This window comes from Mytilus galloprovincialis, chromosome 1 (assembly GCF_965363235.1).
Source record: "Mytilus galloprovincialis chromosome 1, xbMytGall1.hap1.1, whole genome shotgun sequence".
Lineage (NCBI taxonomy): Eukaryota > Metazoa > Mollusca > Bivalvia > Mytilida > Mytilidae > Mytilus > Mytilus galloprovincialis.
The window spans coordinates 19,236,611-19,258,337 of record NC_134838.1 but is presented as its reverse complement, the minus strand read 5'-3'; the positions used below and the strand labels follow the sequence as shown (position 1 = coordinate 19,258,337).

Genomic DNA, 21,727 nt, shown 5'->3' with positions numbered 1-21,727 from the left:
ATTATAAATCCCTGCATAAATTCCATATTAGACTTGTTAAATTTTGCTTGCCAACAATCAAAATATATTAAATGTCTGTTCTGTCTTTTTTATGTTGTTGGCTTATAAGACATATACAATCCCCTGTTTAGTTGACGTCAAAACAACAATACCATGCCCATCTTGCATTATCAAGAACATTGAAATTTGAGTAAAAACCTCAATTTTGTTTAAATTTAATTATTTATAGTGGATTGGGAAACAAGTTATTACAACTTATATTAATCCTTTCCACTTTGGCACAAATTTAAAAAAAAAAACATCATAATTAACATGTTCATTAAGTTTCAAATTGGTGTGACTCAAACTTCCTGGAAGATTACCGTAAACAAAAAATTTAACCTGATTTGAGTAAAACAGACAAACAGAATAATAGACAGAGACACACACCCACATACATAATGCCGCTGCAATATTGCAGACAGGGCATACACATTGTCTTTCATTGTCCTTAAAACAATATACTTTACTAGTGAAACATTTTAATTCAACCTAGCTTGACACACATAATCAGATAAGGCTAATCAATATAGGTAACTTACATTATAATATCTCTGAATGGTTCTATCATTGAATCGATTACATCTTTTCTTGTGTACAAAATATCTGTGGTTCAAGATGTCATTAGCCACTAGTGGTTCCTGCAATTTAAGAAATCAAATGATATCCCATCTTTTAAAATAATTTGAAACAAGTAATTACACCAAAAGTCAATTCAAAATTTATAACAATCTTATGAAACTTTTTATTTCATAATTTAATACTATGTATCATGCTTAATTCAGAAACACTGGAAAACCTGTCCATCTTTATGTAAAATACACACAAGTAAATACTTCATTGTATTTGGTTCTTATGACTATTTTTTTCTAAGTAAGTTCCAGCTAGTAATTATTTTGTTTTTCTTCAATTATAAACTTTCTATACCTGATGAGTGATATGTTGTTTTTCTACAGGCCCTTTGCCATTGGGTTCTATCAAAGCAGGATGTGCCACTAGATAACCTCTGTCGTCCATGATAAAACATCTACAATAAACAAAGAAAATATCTCATATTGGATATTATTATACTTAGATTCATTAGGGTATGTTAAATACTTCAAAAGAATAGCCATATAAACTTAATACCAATCATAATGTTCTGCAAATACACTTTGAAAAATCTTCCTTGGGGAATTCAAACCATAACATTTAGGACTGGAAACTCAAGTTTCATTAGCAGTAAACATCTTTAGGAAATTTTAGCACTTTTTAATTTTCACTGTAGTGTAAGCATTGTTGCGCAAAAACTAAGTCTATGCAAACATTTTACCGAGCTTTAAATGCTTGTACTGGGCTGTGAAAAGCTTAAAATGAAAATAGTCAAGTTTGCACTGCCCTTCAAAGACTCAACTTGGACATCAGAACGTAAAAATAACCAGATGTACAATAATTGCATGTTATAACATACTAACCTGACAGTCTTATGGCTACAGATATAGATATGATCTTGTAACATTTTGTAGAAATATCCTAGAGTCAGGTCCATACCCATCACAGCTACTACTTTATTGGCTGAACTGTGCATGGCATCATCTCTGAAAGAAATATCACATTTAGATTTAAAAACATGAAACTCATAGTTAAAACACTTACACACTACAAACCAAATTTCTTGTTTGAAAGAAACTTTTGATACTTGAATACTCTATAACAAAACAAAATCGTTATTTCCACCTTTGTTAATTCTTGACATAAAAAGTATCTTTATCGTAAGGCTTCAGCGTTCATTTTTAGGGTATTCTATTTATATTTGAATTGTTCAAAAAGTCTTGATTTTACAGATATATATAGAATAATAGGTTGTTTCGTTTTTGATACTGACTATATCATGTGGAATATCTAGACGAGCCCGTTAGGGCAAGTTAAGATATTCAACATAATATAGGCAGTATCAAAAACGAAACTACCTATTATTCTGTTTATCGGTAATTATGACGTCACACAATGTATTGCCTAATATTTTCAGTGATACAGCCAGTACGTTGATACTCGAAAGTATTAGGCAGTAAGATCAAAGGGAAAATATACGAATTACCGATAAAAAAACATTTAATTAATGCGTGTGTATAGCATATCTCTATTACATATCTCATAAATTTTCGATATAAGAACTCAACATATATAATATCTTACTTTCCCTCATAGATGGTATGACTTATGGTTGTAATGTAACCAGCTCCACCCATGTCTAAATATGGTGCTGTCAGAGTTACTTTCCCTGGAAACTCAAACGCCCTTGTATACCTAAAATATAGAAGGTGATGTGTGAAGGTATAACTAAGAATGAGTCAAAATTTTGCTTCAGTTGGCTTTCACAATGTATGATGTTTGAAAGATACACACCATTAACAAAAGTTTGATATGTTTTACATATAAGAATTTATGGATTCACGTTCATGTATAAAGTATAATAAATCTTAATCAATAAATAGGATATTTTTTTTAAAAATTATTAAGAAATCATGTTCACTTATTTTAGCTCTAAATAAGAATTAAACATCCTTTTGATAAAATACAGATTTTAAAAAGCATTTGTAGTAATTTCTGTTAAAACAGTACAAGTCCTAACTTTAACTTACCATGTTCTTTTTGAAGGATCAAATGTTTTGTCTAGTAATGTTCCAGGGTACATTCTAAATACACGAAGGTCCTAACTTTAACTTACCATGTTCTTTTTGAAGGATCAAATGTTTTGTCTAGTAATGTTCCAGGGTACATTCTAAATACACCGTTGGTTGTTGCTATATACCTACAAATACAAATTAAGCAAGGTCAGGTTGAGTTTTTGAATTTATAGTCTACAATCATAATGATTTATTCACAATAAGACATCAGTATTGAAAAAGCTCAACTTCATATAATTTAAAAGACTCTGATGTTTCAATTGGTCGGAATAGGTCTTATTTTGGTCAAAAGATGAGCACATATTAGTATCAACCTATTAGTTACCATAACATTTGTCTATCAACACCACATATATTGCTGATAATTGTAGCAGAACTTCTCCTTTATTACCAACATTATAAGGACTATATTCCAGGAGAAACTCTATGGGAGGTTAGACATCGCACAATATTTTGTTGTTTGTATTAACTATTTGTGTTTTTTTTGTAAAAGTGAATGTCATTTATGAAAACAAAAGTATTTTTTTTATGGAATAGCCCTTACTATAAATTGAGGATATAACTTCAACAAGGTAAACATTTTTATGTTTCTTTAATGTCAAATTTACTGTATTATTCTTTAAAAAAAAGTTACAAGAAAAACACTGACCTCCTAACTATACTATCTCTGTGAGCACTTGTGTTGTATCTTAACTTCCAATCATTGGTAATTCTACCAGTGGCTAAGGCATCATCTCTAACACCATCCTGTCAACAAATAAGTCAATACGTTAGCCCTAATACTCTAAAAAAATCATTGGCATTTTCAAAAAGAGAGATTTAAGAAATTTTCATAAAAGAGTGTGTGACAATGAATGGATAAAAATGAAATTTTGAGGGTAAAACAAGGTACAGTAGCATCTAACAATAAATACTCTTTGAAAATACAAATTTCTAGTTGTGCATTGAATGGCACATATCGAGAAACAGCATTTTTTCTTAATAATGCATCCAAAAACAACTCATTACAAATTCAATTCTTTCTTGCATTAAATTTTCTTAAATAGACACCGACTTGTTCATAACACATGTCTTAACATCTATTTGCTCAATTTGTTAGCATACCTTAATTCCTGGATTGGTTAGTTCTACATAAGGTTCTTTCAGGTAAGCCGTGTAACTTCTGACCATTTTCTTGTCTTCACGTAAACTCATGTGATCGTAGGGTTCATTAAAACATTTTGGCGACAAAAATATTGTGCTTGTATCTGCAAAGGTAAATTACATACATTAATCTAAAGACACCCATAACACTGTTTAACATTTCCTTGTTAATATTTAGATGTTTAATTTTCAAATACAAATGTTCATTTCCTTTGATATAAATTTTAAGTGTGCATAACATTATATTTTGATTCTAACTCTAATCACTGTTGAGAGAGCTTATTCAATAGGAAAATATAATCAGAAGAAACCAATGCTTTTGTCATTTAACTTGTATTCTTCAAAAAGAACAAACAGCCCTTTCTGTCAAGACAAGACAATTTATTACAACTTAGGCACACGTATGGTGCTACAAGAGGATAACAATTATACATTAAAAATTACATACATACTTATACATTTACAAGAAAGTCACACAATAGATTAATAATTGATATCATACAATAAAACTGAAATATATTTGGTTGATTTGTTTGCAAAATTCTTAATTGCAACGTGATTAGAAATTATTGTAACATGCTATGAATTATGAAAATATTTTTTCAATATGTCTTAGAAACATGCACACTTTTGTTAGCACTGGCACGTTACAGTGTGATAATAGACCAATAAATTTCAATTGGGAAGGATTTTTTATGTAATATGTAGGTATATACCTTTCTCTTAAAGACATAATTTGTTTATTGGAACATACAAAAAAAAATGATATTCGTCACCAATGGTATTTGAATCGCAGTGACAGCATATACGATTTTCTCTTGGTGTATTTTTCCACCGACCAACTTCTATAGGGATTTTGATGTTTGAACATCTAAATTTACTGTAGATGTATCGATCTGCCACTTTAAGATTGAGTAAATATGGCTCTAAACAAAACATTGTTTTGTATGAAGCATAAAACACACCTCTAGATGAGTTTGTCATATCAGCAGATAGGCTCTGTCCGAATTGGTCAACCAATCTCTGTTTTATTTCTTTTTTAATATCCGAACTTTTGATATCACCCTGTGCATTCCAGACAAAAGAAAATCCTGTATCATCTAAAATTTGTTTCACGGAAGATAACCATTTAAATGAGTATTGGCCTGAGTTATGTAAGTTATACATTAACTGATACAAGATCCCAGATAATTTGTTACTACTGCTTTGCACTAGCCTTGACCAAAAGCATAGTAATCTAGTTTTGATATTAATTTTTAATGGCAATCTGCCAGTTTCCCCATAGACCATATAGTTTGGTGTTGTTGATCTAACATTCAGGACTCTTTTTAGGAAACTCAAGTGCACCTTTTCAATCATGTCAACATTTTCGTGACCCCAGATTTCCGACCCATAAAGCAAAATTGGAGCGACCATACAATCAAATAGTCGAAACTGCAGATCTGAAGATCTCTATGTTAGACTCTTCTTTAATAAATGGTATTTAATCTTGTACAATAACATTAATTTTTAATTGATACTATGGCCAGTATTCCTTCAAAGCAATATCCAAACATACATTAGATGTAACCTAAACACCACTGGAACATAAATCAAGCTAAACAATAATTAGGTCATAACTGCATACCTTCTGTGGCCAATTGTTTAAGATGTAAACACATGGTACTAGCTGGAAGAAGATCTAGTCGGTGATACAACATATTAACATCACTAGCACTGTAACCTATAAAACAAACATTCAATGAACTTCTATTGAAAAATTGACTCTAATGCTTATGATATCTACTGATACAAGTTGGTTACATGTTTTTTTCTTTATCACTTATTTTTTTATATTAATCAATCAATTAAATGTGAACAAAGTTTTATTTTATATCAAACACCATTATTTACAGACATTCTTCTGAATTCAAGGAATATGACTATATTTTTATCATGCAATAAATGGTGGTGTTTGTAAACTGGAACTGTCCCCTTGTGGTAGTCATACCCAAGCCTGTATCTTTAATAAATCTGAAATCATACATAATGTGGCCCTGACAAGGTTTCAAAATACATTGGTTTGGGTTCAGCCAAGCAGTGATGAACTTAATAAAAGGTCATTACTTTGTCTCACCTTGATTCATGGTCAAACAAATTTGTAAAGTATGACAATGATTTAAGAAATACTGTCGCACAGGGGACAACTTTTTTTTTAGGTTTAACAGATTTATCTTAAACTAACAAATATATCATCACCCTAACTGTTTAATTTTCAACTTACTGGTAATTTTCTCTAACACTTTTGCATCTTCTATTTGAGAGAAAGTTTTAATGGCTACAATAAATGGTGTATTATCTACTCTTTTCCATATGTATGTAGCATAATAATTGGCATCATTTTCAGATCTATTGGTCTTCACATCGTTTCTCAAGATCAATGTTCTTTCACCAGATTCCATACTGAAAACACAATTCATTTAAGTTATTATACATTTGCAATTCCACTGTTGTATGTTAAATTTTATTTCATTTGTTTTATTGCAACCATGATGTCACACAAGTAAAAATTCCTGCACATGCAAAATATTGTACTTTAAGAGTATGCAAAATATTGTACTGTAAGTGTTGACAAATATAATTTCTGAACTTTTTTTCCCTTAATTTTTTTAGAAAGTTATAAAGTTTCAGGCTTTTACCCAGTCCTATACACATCAATGAATTTCTTCAAAATAAACCTAATTTCTATACCTATAAATTATATACATGAACTAAAACTACAAATTAATAAAAGTTTTAAAAAGATATTGATTTTAAAGTTTTTTGGGTTTATTTGGGGGGGTTGATGAAATATTTAAATATATACTAACTTGATCATGTCACTCCTTATTCTGGCAAATCCTTCATTGTTTTCAAAATGCCAAATGTCTGTATGCATTGGTTGTACATCTGTTTTAACTGGACGTGTAAAAGATGGGTGCATAACAGTATAACCTGCAACAAAAATAATAAATGAGTAAGTAAATACTAACTAATAAAATTTTGTTTTTTTAAAGATGATGGATTTTAGTCCTATTGATCAATTACCAACATCTCCTCAATTCAATGAACTGTGATTATATACATAGTAAAATAACTTTTTTATAACAATCTATTTTGGTCTTATCATGTTACTAGAAAGTAATGTAAAGCAATCCTTAAATTTCAATATCTGCAGTACTTAAATCCATAAATATCTCTGGTATGTTTGTATATTGCTGTATGAAATTCCGCTACATTTTTGGGGAAAGCGTTGAATCTAATTGTCATAAAAAAGTTTGGAAATTTGAAGTCACTTTCAGATTGATTTGTGACAAAACAATATAAGCAAGCAGTTCATCATTATCTGAATGTGACAGTTATTCTACAAGTTTTCACTCATACCTTCAGATGTGATTACAAATGCATATGAATCATCCATTTCATCATAGTATGTAATATCCTGGACAATATCCTCCATATGTAGATCTACTCCCATAATTCCAATCACCTTGTTGTTATGGAAACATGTCTGACTAATGGTAATGGTCAATGCTGTTGAAAAAACAAAAAAAGACATATTTATTTGAGCATTTTAAAATCAATGAGGTGGCTTTTATAAAGGTTTATATATGGCGAAAGAGAAGACATTTGGTTCTTCCAGATCTCCATTTAGGCTTTATTAATTTAAAACAACGTTTCCTTTATTTAAAAAAAAATATCTATTAGATAGTCTCTGTTAAACTAATATACTTCTTGTTTACACACTTGGGGTAAACGACTTAAAACAGTCTTAAAATATGTATAAACACCTGTCTTATGTTTAAAGACTGTGTTTGAGATTTATGCAAAGAAAATGAATAGCTACATATATATAACAGATTGACTTATTCTATGATTTTTCTCTTAAGAACTTTATCTTCAAATAGAAATATATATTACTAAAATAGAACTTTACTGACCTTTATCAGCTTTGTCTATATAAGGTAATGAGAAGACAGGTTGTTCTGATGCTGATTGGTTAAATGGTAAATAGAACTTTACTGACCTTTATCAGCTTTTTCTATATAAGGTAATGAGAAGACAGGTTGTTCTGATGCTGATTGGTTAAATGGTAAATAGAACTTTACTGACCTTTATCAGCTTTGTCTATATAAGGTAATGAGAAGACAGGTTGTTCTGATGCTGATTGGTTAAATGGTAAATAGAACTTTACTGACCTTTATCAGCTTTGTCTATATAAGGTAATGAGAAGACAGGTTGTTCTGATGCTGATTGGTTAAATGGTAAATAAAACTTTACTGACCTTTATCAGCTTTGTCTATATAAGGTAATGAGAAGACAGGTTGTTCTGATGCTGATTGGTTAAATGGTAAATAGAACTTTACTGACCTTTATCAGCTTTGTCTATATAAGGTAATGAGAAGACAGGTTGTTCTGATGCTGATTGGTTAAATGGTAAGTAAAACTTTCCTACAGACATACTCAGATCTTTGGTGGTATTTATAGCCATCATTGTACCAGGCTGCAATAAGACCAGAAGCACTTGCAATAACAAGAATAAGTGAAAACTCATGTATTGGTAAATCTATGTAATTTTAAACATTGACAGCAAAAAAGTATTTTTGTCCTCTATAAACTTTCATAAATGATCACTGTGTGTAAGAATATGTAAGTATTAGGTAAACAATAAGTCAAATGACAAAATTCTTACTCCATTATTAAAGTATGTTCAAATGAAGCCTGATAACCAATTTGGGAAGCTCTGATTTGTAGTTCAGAGAAAATTTGACTACATTTTTCATACATGGTCATAATAGGTAAAATTGTATATGTATATTAGGTAAACATGACTACAAGGTTTTTTCTAACAAGATTGACTAATAAATATTGTTCATAAATTAAACGAGCATTTCACTTACAACAATTGGTTCAGAACTTCTTTGTTGTACATTATACTGAGCAAAGTTTTGCTTGGCAACATTCTGCAGAAAACTCTTCTCCCATGTAACAGGTTTTCCATCTGTAATGAACAAAACTATACCATGTTATATGTCTAATTGTAATATTGATATTTTTTATGGAACAATCTTTTTGCATCTTTAAAATCAACATGATGAGGACATTCAAATATCCTTGTCTATTAAAAAAAAAAAAAAAAAAAAAAAAATGTTTTAAAAATTCTCACAAAAGAACCCACCATGGTTGTGTTCTTGTGATGGATGGTAAGGTTTTACATCTGAGGGTCAGGCCAAACAAAATCTAAGACTTGTATATATATAATATATATATTGCATTTCTGGATTTCTGGAAACGCGCGTCTGGCGTTCTAAATTATAATCCTGATACCTTTGATAACTATTTACATCACTGGGTTGATGCCACTGCTGGTGGACGTTTTGTCCCCAAGGGTATCACCAGCCCAGTAGACAAAACTTCGGTGTTGACATGAATATCAATAATGTGGTCATTTTTATAAATTAACTGTTTACAAAACTTTGAATTTTTTTGAAAAACTAAGGATTTTCTTATCCCAGGCATAAGATTAACTTAGCCGTATTTGGCACAATATTTTGGAATTTTGGATCCTCAATGCTCTTAAACTTTGTACTTGTTTGGCTTTATAAATATTTTGATATGAGCGTCACTCATGAGTTTTATGTAGACGAAACACGTGTCTGGCGTACTAAATTATAATCCTGGTACCTTTGATAACTATTTCAACTAGATTTAAGAAGTGTCAGGACAGGTCTGAATAATATTTCCAGACTTTCATAGAATTTCTGTGACCACAAGATAGTTAATGGTTTAACTACAATGTTGGATTTTGGTTTCATTAATGTTTGCTCCACATCGCTATTTATCAAATTGAAATAAATCAGCTTTATCTCTAGTAGAACAATCTGATTTCTATGACAGTTACCAAATTTTTCGTCATTGCCAAAAATGTCTTATGTAAATGTAAAACATATGTAAAGGAGTTTTTAAGTAAGCAGTAAACTGTTCAAAACAAAAATATCATTATTAGTATTGACTTATGACTTCTTAGTACATTATAAATATTGTAAGATTGCACAACTCATAAGTACTACATGTTAATGATTACCATCAATGACAGCATATGTGTTGATAATCACTCTGTTTTTAAGTCTCCCATTCAGCTCTGCAATTGTTTCTAACACTATACTGGGCTCATTAATAGATGACAGTAATCCACGACTGATATAAACTACCATAGCATAATCTGCAAAGTCAAAAATAAAATGAGATAAATTGGTCAACAAATACCGAAAATGAAAGAACAAATTTATGCCTATTTCAGATATATCAATAAATCTGAAATTATCTGAATACATTAACCTTCCAAAAAAACTTTATGCCTAACAAGAGTTGAAAGAATTATTATTAGGAATAATTCAATTAAAATATTTTCCAAAGAATTTATTTTTTAAATGGTTTAAGTACACCCAAAAAAAAAACCACTAGAAAATTCTACACATAGTATAAAGTACACATGTAAGCTTCTCTTGGGATTTTGAACACAGCTATCTTTTCCATTTGTAAAATTAAAGACTTTTGTGCATTAAAAGTGTTCACATGCATGAGGACTCACAAAAAAATAACTAATGTGTTTTTAATCTACTGAACATATTTTATTTGTATCAAACCTTGACTTGACTTTTGTGCACTTACTATACATATAAACATTTTTTAAGGACCTACCTATGTTGACATCTGGACTTTTGTGCATAGTTTTCTGTACAATGTCCAAAGCTGTCTTAAATCCTAGAGTATGGTTTGTAGCAGCTGAAAATAAAAAAATAAATCTTCCATGAATGATTATTTTGGGTTTTCAATTTATATAAATGGTTCTTCGATTCTGTCATATCTTGTTCAAAAGCAAAAACAAGAGTGGACACACTGAAATGTCTTGTTTGTCTCGTGTTCATAATATAATTTATGATGAAAGTATAAAAAAACATTGTATACCCCAAGCATTACATTATTGCTGTTTACAGTTTATCTACATCTATAATAATATTCAAGATAATAACCAACCAGATGCTCCGCAGGGCGTAGCTTTATACGACCGCAGAGGTTGAACCCTGAACGGTTGGGGCAAGTATGGACACAACATTCAAGCTGGATTCAGCTCTAAATTTGGGTTGTGATTAAATAGTTGACACAGCATAGGTTTCTGACACAGAATGAATGTGTTCTAATGAACTTAAAATTTTTGTTTTCTCTTAGAGCAATTCACTATGCTGTTGAATATTAATCCTCTCAAAAAAATGTTTGAAGAAATTTTCTTTTTTATTTATGAAATTTCAAATGAGAAAAATTGAACCCAATTTTTTTAATCACATCCCCCTTTCCCTTATTCCAAAACTAATCTCAATTAAAATTTCAAATGGAGTTTGCAACAATAACTACTCATTTAAATACATCATAAAATATTAAGATGTAAAAAAACTGCTTGTTATCACTGAATGGTAAAGATTATTTTAATTTATCAGTTGGTAGTAAAAAGTGAATATACATTGTATATTGTATATAACAAAGATTTAAGTTGATTCTGGACAAAGAAAGATAACTCCAATTAAAAAAAAATCTTCCTATTGCACAATATTTTGCAATTAGATATTTCTTGCTTACTATTCTGGACAAAAAAAGATAACTCTAATTAAAAAAAAATTTGCTATTTCACAATATTGTGCAATTAGATATTTCTTGCCATTGCGCAATACTGTGCAATTGAAAAGACTTGCTATTGCACAATACTTAATATAATAATTTTAGATCCTGATTTGGACCAACTTGAAAACTGGGCCCATAATAAAAAATCTAAGTACATTTTTGGATTCAGCATATCAAAGAACCCCAAGATTTCAATTTTTGTTAAAATCAGACTAAGTTTAATTTTGGACCCTTTGGACTTTAGTGTAGACCAATTTCAAACAGGATCAAAAATGAAGAATCTACATACACAGTTAGATTTGGTATATCAAAGAACCCCATTTATTCAATTTTTGATGAAATCAAACAAAGTTTAATTTTGGACCCCGATTTGGACCAACTTGAAAACTGGGCCAATAATCAAGAATCTAAGTACATTTTTAGATTCAGCATATCAAAGAACCTAACTGATTCATTTTTTGTCAAAATCAAACTAAGTTTAATTTTGGACCCTTTGGACCTTAATGTAGACCAATTTGAAAACGGGACCAAAAGTTAAGAATCTACATACACAGTCATGACAGTTAGATTCGGCATATCAAAGAACCCCAATTATTCAATTTTGATGAAATCAAACAAAGTTTAATTTTGGACCCTTTGGGCCCCTTATTCTGTTGGGACCAAAACTCCCAAAATCAATACCAACCTTCCTTTTATGGTCATAAACCTTGTGTTTAAATTTCATAGATTTCTATTTACTTATACTAACGTTATGGTCAGCTGGTTATGGTGCGAAAACCAAGAAAAATGCTTATTTGGGTCCCTTTTTGGCCCCTAATTCCTAAACTGTTGGGACCTAAACTCCCAAAATCAATACCGACCTTCCTTTTGTAGTCATTAACATTGTGTTTAAATTTCATTGATTTCTATTTACTTAAACTAAAGTTATTGTGCGAAAACCAAGAATAATGCTTATTTGGGCCCTTTTTTGGCCCCTAATTCCTAAACTGTTGAAACCAAAACTCCCAAAATCAATCCCAACCGTTCTTTTGTGGTCATAAACCTTGTGTCAAAATTTCATAGATTTCTATTAACTTAAACTAAAGTTATAGTGCGAAAACCAAGAAAATGCTTATTTGGGCCCTTTTTGGCCCCTAATTCCTAAAATGTTGGGACCAAAACTCCCAAAATCAATACCAACCTTCCTTTTGTGGTCATAAACCTTGTGTTAAAATTTCATAGATTTCCATTCACTTTTACTAAAGTTAGAGTGCGAAAACTAAAAGTATTCGGACGACGACGACGACGACGACGACGACGCCGCCAACGTGATAGCAATATACGACAAAATTTTTCAAATTTTGCGGTCGTATTAAAACAGCAATTTTCCTTAAAATTACCAATTCAGGGGCGGCAACCCAACAACGGGTTGTCCGACTCATCTGAAAATTTCAGGGCAGATAGATGTTGACCTGATAAACAATTTTACCCCTGTCAGATTTGCTCTAAATGCTTTGGTTTGTGAGTTATAAGCTAAAAACTGCATTTTACCCCTATGTTCTATTTTTAGCCATGGCGGCCATGTTTTTTGATGAAATGGGAATTAAAACACAAACTTTATTCTAGATACCCTAGGAATCAATCAGATGAAGTTTGGTTTGAATTGGTTTAGTAGTTTCAGAGGAGAAGATCTTTGAAATAGTTTACGACGACGAAGACGGACGGATGGACGGACGACGACGGACGCCAAGTGATGGCAAAAGCTCACATTTCCTTTTGGAAAGGTGAGCTAAAAAAGAAAATTTAATAAGATGTTAAGTAGGAACAAGAATCTGACTCACACTGATTCTAATGCTATGTATACAATGATCCCGATTCCTGAATCAGAACTCAAGACAGATTCTGGAATATGTAATTCATAGTTTACATTCCAAGAGAAGGAAAAATGTTTATAAAAAGTTATAACCTGGACTTAAAATTCTGATAAATTAAACATGTATAAGAACACTACAGTCCCTACCATTTTCTTTCTCCAGCTTATCAATGAAGTTACTGAAATGTAGATTAGCTTCATATGTAACTGGAACCATCTTGTTATGGAGACAGGAGTCTGTATCAGGTTCTCGTGGAAACGATACCTTTGATGCAAGACCAATCACAGCAACCTACATAATATAATTAAAATTATGGTTACATTTCACATTTCAGAAGGGTTTATTCCTTTAATTTTTACTTCAAAGTCAATTTTAGATCATAACTTTTACTCTTGTAACAAATATGTAATTCTTTTTCACTTACGTCATACAATTTTATTCCTTGGTTCTTTTAGTAGTTTTAATTTGTTGTTGTTATCATCAATCTTGTCAAATGTGTTTACTTTTCTCTTTACAAATAAATCTTAGCTTGTAGAATTAACTTTAATATATATGTATATGTAATTGATACTTTAAAACCATTTCCATTAATTGAAGAAATAAGTCTGATTTCCTACATAAGGGAAATAACTCCCACAACATACATACCCTGTCTTTTTCTGACAATGATGACAGTATATGTTTAGCTATTCCTTTAGCTATTCGTAGTTGGTTTGGACTCAATGAATTACCATGGTCCATTACAATCACTAGATGCTTTGACTGTGGTTGTACTGTAGAAACATACACATTTCTGAAATCATAAATAAGTCATTGAGTAATAAACCATATTTTTATCGGTAATATGGAGCCACATTTAAAATGAAAGGGTAACTCTAAAAAAATACTGTAAATACATCAATTGACAACAATTATTTTCTTTGATCTTGTTGCATATCTCTTGCATAATAGGGTTCAATTGCTTATTAATGACAAAAAATACAATTGCACCCAGTTGACTTTTCAGTTATTTCTTGCGGAACCATTTCACCAACAAATTTTATATGTATTTCTTGGCATGTTATAGGTTTAATGAATTCAATTTAGAAAATAGTGATTCTTAAATACATTTTTACTCAATACTAGTACTGGGTGATCATAGCTATTTCAGTAAACTAAAAATAGGAGCCATTTGTTGGATTAGGGTATAAAATTTATTACTTTTTTTATGAATAAAAAGTGTAACATCATCCAAAGTAAAAACCATTGATGACTTGTAGAGAGAAGCTAAAGGCACTGATAAACCTTAGTAATCAACTCATTTCAAAGAAATATTGATGTCTGATGCAGTTCCTGTGGTATAGAGCAAAGTAAAGAAATCTTTTGAAGCCTACATACAAATTTGAGATTAACACAAGAGTTTCTTTAACATGTCATTAGATATAAAGAAAATATGCCTTTTATCATGTATATAAAAACATTTATGAAGAGAAAATCATTTGATGTCAACATGAAGAGGATCGCACTACCAAGGAGTCATGATTTTATGTGGTTAGACAGAGTAAGATTACATCAGCTGTTGCAACCTGTTAGTGTACTCCTTACTAGAGAAAAACCTTAATAGTGCATCTCTCTCGTCAAGGCTGATGTTCAATCGTTTGTTGATCTGGTTCATAACTGTTTCTTGTTTTTTATACAGGATTAGACAGTTGGTTTTCCTGATTGAATGGTTTAACACTAGTCATATTTATGGCTCTTTATGGTTTGCTGTTCAGTGTGAGCCAAGGCTCCCTGTTGAAAACCTTAATTTGACCTATAATGGTTTACTTTTACAAATTGGGAGAGTTGTCTCATTGGTACTCATACCACATCTTCTTAAATCTATTTAATATATAATAGTCTCCACATACCATCAGAATTGCAATTGGCAATATAGATAAACCCTGCATGTGTATGAAAATCAAAAGAGTAAAAAAACATGTGGTAATGTTCTATAGATAACTATAAATTAGAAGGAGAAACTATTACATCTCTCAGCGTGAGTCCTTTACGTTCTTATATTGTACACCTCCTGACCAGGTTAACCACCAGAAACAAACAATCAATTACCTTATTCAACATCTTTAATTATGAAAGCAGAGATATGATGCACTTGACAATACTGTAAAATCATTTAACACATCTCTCTAGGTAACTCTATTTCTAGCAAAGTTTAATATGCTTATGATTGTTTGTAATGTGTTTAGTATGCCAATACCTGTGTATAAAATCACAGGACAGTTGTAATTTGTAAAACACATGTTGTCAAACATTGAGACCCAGAAAACACATTGGTTTTCATGCTTTGTCAAATTAATCTGGGAAGGGATAACATATTTTTTTAATGTTTGCAAGGTTGACTTCACATCAGTTTTTCAGTAATTTTCGGTATTCTGAAAAACTACTATTAACTTCGAACTGAAACTACATAAATGAACCTGCTAAATTAAACACTAATTTCTGCCTATTGACTCTATTTTCAAATGTTTGTTTTCATAAATTGATTGATTGTTGGTTGCTAAATGTCCAGTGGCAAATATTTCATGTATGTTCAGGACGATATTTTCATAACAGCTACATGTACCTAGCTATATAGTTGATAAAATATTGATTTGCATTGTAGATATTTTGCAGCCTGTTTTCCAGTCTGTATTGTTTTAAAATCTATAAATGAACATTTAACATAGAGACCCAATTAACATTACAATGGCTACAATTTACAAACATGTAACCAAGATAAAAGGAAAGAAGCAAATGAAAAAGATATGTAACATGTGATACATATGATCAAAACAACATAAAAGGCCCACAGTGTAAATCAATATAATTACAGAGCATGGCTAAATGTTTGAAGTTATAGGACAATAGCAGTGTTTATGACTAAATAGCCTATGCAGTACTCCCCATTAAGCATGTTGACATGCACAGTCAGAATTATCAAAGATTAACAACTGCCTTCAGAATTATAATAAAAATGGTTTTATTGCATTAAACACATGTTCCAAATAACAGAAAATTCTTTTGAAGTTTTACAAACAAAAAGATAAAAAAGTAGCATGAAATTCAAACAAAGGTTTTAATATCAGTATAGGTCTTTACTATTGATGTCAGGATTTTGGCTAGACTGGTAAAAATCAATTTAAAACTGTTTTGGTTAAGATGGCTTTTGTAATAAAATCCAGCAATTATTTCACCATTATGAGTCACAAAGTGAAATCAAACCATCATTAAGTATATAGAAACCCTGTGTAAAATATGTTATTTTGAGGGAAAACTGTATAAATCAATACCAATATGCCAGATATTCTTCTGTATGTTTGAATATAACAACAAGGAAAAGATTCATAAATTCCCTCATGTGTAAATGTACATTAAAATAAATTCATTTGATTTTTATAGACATTAAGAACAGAAAATCTAGGTCACTGAAACCGTTGGGCTTGTATTCAATATCACAAATTTTCACTATAATATTTATCAAACAACTTCAACTTGGAAAAGTTTCAAACTATCATATTCTAAGTTCAAAGAAAACTGCAAAAGGATAAGTGATGGTATACAATGCATGCTTCGCTCTGTACTTCTGATAAAACTTTTAAAAGAGTTGATCTTTACGTAAATATATGCAGCGGACTTGCAAGGTAAAATAAATTAAGGTGTCTCCCTTCCTATTAACATACATACAAACTTTGAGATCAAATGCAATATGCATTAAACAATTTCCTAAATAAAATGATACAAGTATATTTCATTTCTACGTAAATTTGAGATGACATCCGAAATGATAAGATAATTACCAAACAAAAGACTTAACATTTTCCTGATGAGCAGATATATACCAATGTCATTTTACCTATACTACAATACAGGTATTCCTTATTACCTATGTGAAGCAGGTAATCTTAAGCATAGTTATGAAGCTATGATTATACAGGTTAAATTATCATTATCCCTCTAATATTGATGTCTTAGGTTACTCTCTCATAACATGAAAGTCTATTCAAAAGACGAGCTATGGTATTTGAAACAGTATAAACTGTAGGATAAAGTATTTCTTCAGTATATTAATACCCTCTTAAAGTGTTACTCAATTAAAATCAAAGGCACCATTAAGTGTAGTATCCTTTTAAAATCCTAATTAATTTAAATTGTCAGTTTCTCCATAATTCTGTAAAGTGAGTGCAATCTTTGACCAACAAACTTCCACATAAAAAAGGATTAAAGTTTTATTCATGGCAAGGAAAGACTAGAGGTCTATGGCATCTTCAAGCATTCATTTCCAAATTCATGCTATGACCATGACAGTGTGACCTTGAAATAAAGATTTTCCTTTTGTGACATATTGCATGTTAATCTGGTGTAGTTGCAAGATTGGAACAATAAGACGCTCAAAATTTCAACATACATCCCTATTGATTTCCAAAAGTTTGCTGACTGCTTTCATAACAATACAATATGACCCTAAAGGTAAGCAAAAATAAAAATAATCAATTTGACCTTGAACTCATTGTAAAATAAATTTGTTATGTATACTAACCTGTGCCTAATGTTATTAGCATCATGGCAGTTGTCAAACCATTGGAAGGCATTTCCAGGGTACTCACTGTGGACACCATCCACAGATATAAAATACTGCCACTTCAGACTGGGAACCAGTTGTACATTGCCTCTCCATACTGAAATAATAGAAATTATTATGGGTTGTGCTGTGAATATCTTCAAGTAGAAAAATATGACCATGCTTTTCAGAGGAGTCCTATGCTTACAAAGCCTCTATTAGCCAATATTTAATTTTTAAGAAGATTTCAAAGAAATGACAAATTATAATTTGTTCAGTCAATGATATTAGAGGAAGATTTGGAGGGAACCTGAGGAAGGACTATCACACCACACCCCCGAATCCTCATATATAAAGTCATAAGTCTTGTCTAGACTCGTATCAACCCTGGTAATAAAAAGATGTATGCACACATGCCTGTTGCTAACGACAAGATGTGATATTTTCATGTTTTGATGGGTTGCCGTCCCAAATAAATACATAAATGTAAGGTTTTCAAATGAACTACTAACAAAAGAAAGCCTTTTTTGTTACATGTATGAAAACTTGTTGAAGATATTCAATAACATAATAAGGTCTTTACATAACAATATTTTATCTACAATCTAAGGTTTAGTCAGATCAATTACTTTTTAATTTTCAGTTTAACAATGTCCTATCAACACAAGATATTATAATAACATGGTTGGAATAGAATACATGAATGAGGGAAGACTTCAGTTACAATGGCAAAGCTATCTCCGCGTTTCTTATCAGACTTTACACTTAAATAGTCACAGTTATTTCTATACTTTTTCTATCATACTTTCAACAGGCGTTAAGGGTCAGAGTTGAAATATCACATTGAAAAGTCCTTACAAACTAAATGATACTACTATTAAAAAGATGAATAGAAACAGGGGTAATAAAGAAATGTTGAATGTGCACCACACTGCTAGACCACATTAAATGTTTGTATAGATGAACCATCTATAAAAGTTAGGGGTACATTGAGGGGGAGAGTTCTTCAAGTTACATTTAACATGAGGTGTTTTCTTTCAACTTTACATGTGAATGAGTTATTATAGCAAATAAATGTACACTCACATATTTAAAAACATATATAAAATCTTTGTAAATCTGTCGTTTTACTAATTTGAAGGAAAAGAAAAGTTTATCTACACATTCTTACATATCCCCTTACAAAATACTTTTAACTCATGCCAAGGGGTTTGCTTAGGAAGTAATTTTCACAAGAACAATGTCAGAGCTACAAAAATAATATAGGAAATGAACTCACATCTAAGGGATAAAAAGTTGATAAAAAGCTAAATAAATTCCTATAGATTTTTTGTTAATCAAGAGCTACTGTGAATGTATAATTGATCAACACGGTATAGAATGAAGACGGCCTTTGAAGTTTTTCTCAGCAGACTTTATGATAAAACAGTATATAATTTTGTGATTTATGTAGTAATAGTTAAAACGCTCATCAAAACCTTTTATATTAATGTGAACTATGTAGAATTAATTTTCGTGAAAGAAATTGAATTTGTAGTAATGAAAAACATTTGCTTAACAGCAAAATGATAAAATCTCTACTACAATAGTTCTGACAAAACAATCAATTTCAACAAACACAGAGATTCAACAAGAATCCAATATGAAGCTTTAAATGTTTCAAAGATATCTTTTATCAAAAACAATTAAATTATAACAAATGTATTAGCACCTAAAAGCACTGGAAATTCAAAGATATTTATTCTGGTACCTTTGAAGGGGTTTATCTCCTAACTTAACTCTGGATTTGTTCTAAATGCAAATGTATTCAATTCAAATAAATCAAATATCAAACAAAAAATTTCCAATTTATCTCTTGATTTTTTCTAAATGCAATTGTTATTAATAAAATTAAATCAAATATCAAACAAAAATATATCTCTTTTGCAAAAAGCTACCAGTTATTGTACGAATACAATCAAATTCTTGTTTGAATTGTTGAAGGCTACATGATGACCTATAGTTGGTAACTTCTTTGTCATTTTTTTTTAAAGATGCATGTTGTTAAATGACAGTAAATGCCTGCAGTTCGACATACATTGTGTATTTGCAACTGTTAATTGGGTCATTTGTAGTATTGAAATTTGGATGCTGATTACAAAAGATGTGTTGATGTTCTGTGTAGAACTAGTTTTAAAATACTTCATGTATATATTTTAAAGTCCACTTGTCTACATTGAAAGCATTTCCTGATTTTTGTTGTTTTAATGCCACTATAAGTGCCACTTTTTATTGGTGGAGGAAGCCAGTAAAAACCACAGACATAAATTATGAAAACTGACAATCCTGGTCAATTAAGAGCGCATTTGTTTCTAACCTAAATGAGTTAAACGATTACGTACATAGTCGTTTAATCCATTTGTTTCTTACATTTTTTGGTTAACGTTGACATCGTTCACATAAATGATGTACGCGCAAAATAGTTGCGTAGTCGTTGATCGTTTATCGTTGAGATGTGTAAACGATAAATTTGTTTCTGCATCTGTCGTTTAAATATTTACGAGCACGTGTTGTTTTCGCAAAGTCCTGGTTATTTATTTCCCGTACTTTTACCTGTTTGTTTACAGTGCCTGAGTGTAATCTATTTCTGTCTGACTATGCGGGGTCGATAAAGTTTATCAAACGATGTATTTGTTTCTAGTAGCTTAACGTTTACTAAACGATAGTCATCGATGACAAAATTTCGGGTTAGAAACAAATGCACTCTAAGATTGGAGCCAAGTGCACCCACAAGAGTGGGGTTCAAACTCACAACCTCAGTGTTGACTGGCTAGTGATTGGCATTTCAGATAGTGGAATAAGCACTGCATCACTAAATTGGTCATCTAATATATATACATTGTCTAATTAAACTTGTTACTGTCTGTAATGTTGGCTTTTATAGTCATTGACTAAAACATTGACAAACAACTTACTTTATATTTTGGATTGTTTTCGTGGCAAAAAAGAGACTTTTTTTCTATCATCTTCCCGTCCCACTTGTGTCTTATCTAAGCCTTTCAGAGGTATAGTAAGATGATCACAATAACAAACATTGGAAGTTAAAATACCTTAAATAACAAGATGACCATACCTTCTGTGAGATTCCTTCCTGGATTAAAAGAACCCTTCTTGAGATTTTCTGGGAACAGGTCACAACTGGTTTTTGTTGCCACTTTACATCCATACTGAGGAAGTGAACTGAAATAAAGCAATTTAGTTTAAAACAAAGGCTATATTTTACTTGCAAACTTAGGTTCACTTACAATGTAGTAAAACATCTTCATAAATGAAAGGATATGTGACATTTATATATTTGACAGTTTTTAAAGAAATCAGTCAATCTGTTTAAAATTAAATGAATTTCTTTTTTTGATATAATGATTAGACTGGAAGAACATGAGGTCCAAAACAGAAGTTGTACTCAGTATTGGAAATTCTTTGGTTTTGCCTGTGAACAACATTTTTACCTTACAAAAGAAATTCCTGACCACTCAAAAATGTCATTATCAAATAAATGGAAACAGATTCTAACAATTAAGACAGGGACCCCAACCCAATTCTGAACAGTTATGCTTTGATTCAGCATAACAAGTACAGCTCATCATAGATTACCTGGAAATTACAAAGGGCAATGAAACAGTCTAACGAATACAATCTACATACAAAAATAACATTAAAGTACATGTAGACTTTGAAAATTAGACCACTTTGGTAAAAATAAAATATAACAAGTG

The 21,727-nt window shown here is 30.8% G+C and overlaps 1 protein-coding gene across 1 annotated transcript in view; it reads right to left on the bottom strand.

Annotated features, from left to right (window-relative positions):
• LOC143068272 (VWFA and cache domain-containing protein 1-like) overlaps positions 1–21,727 on the bottom strand; it is a 41,665-nt gene that overhangs the window by 10,115 nt on the left and 9,823 nt on the right. The window contains exons 4-22 of the mRNA XM_076242194.1: positions 21,085–21,191; positions 17,952–18,090; positions 14,045–14,189; positions 13,543–13,687; positions 10,569–10,652; positions 9,952–10,089; positions 8,768–8,868; positions 8,238–8,370; positions 7,251–7,400; positions 6,698–6,821; positions 6,112–6,290; positions 5,476–5,571; positions 3,810–3,952; positions 3,355–3,452; positions 2,747–2,830; positions 2,215–2,325; positions 1,494–1,616; positions 967–1,066; positions 582–680 (exon numbers count right to left, since the gene is read on the bottom strand). Coding sequence (XP_076098309.1) covers positions 582–680; positions 967–1,066; positions 1,494–1,616; positions 2,215–2,325; positions 2,747–2,830; positions 3,355–3,452; positions 3,810–3,952; positions 5,476–5,571; positions 6,112–6,290; positions 6,698–6,821; positions 7,251–7,400; positions 8,238–8,370; positions 8,768–8,868; positions 9,952–10,089; positions 10,569–10,652; positions 13,543–13,687; positions 14,045–14,189; positions 17,952–18,090; positions 21,085–21,191 — 2,299 coding nt within the window. The remainder of the gene's footprint in view (positions 1–581; positions 681–966; positions 1,067–1,493; positions 1,617–2,214; positions 2,326–2,746; positions 2,831–3,354; positions 3,453–3,809; positions 3,953–5,475; positions 5,572–6,111; positions 6,291–6,697; positions 6,822–7,250; positions 7,401–8,237; positions 8,371–8,767; positions 8,869–9,951; positions 10,090–10,568; positions 10,653–13,542; positions 13,688–14,044; positions 14,190–17,951; positions 18,091–21,084; positions 21,192–21,727) is intronic.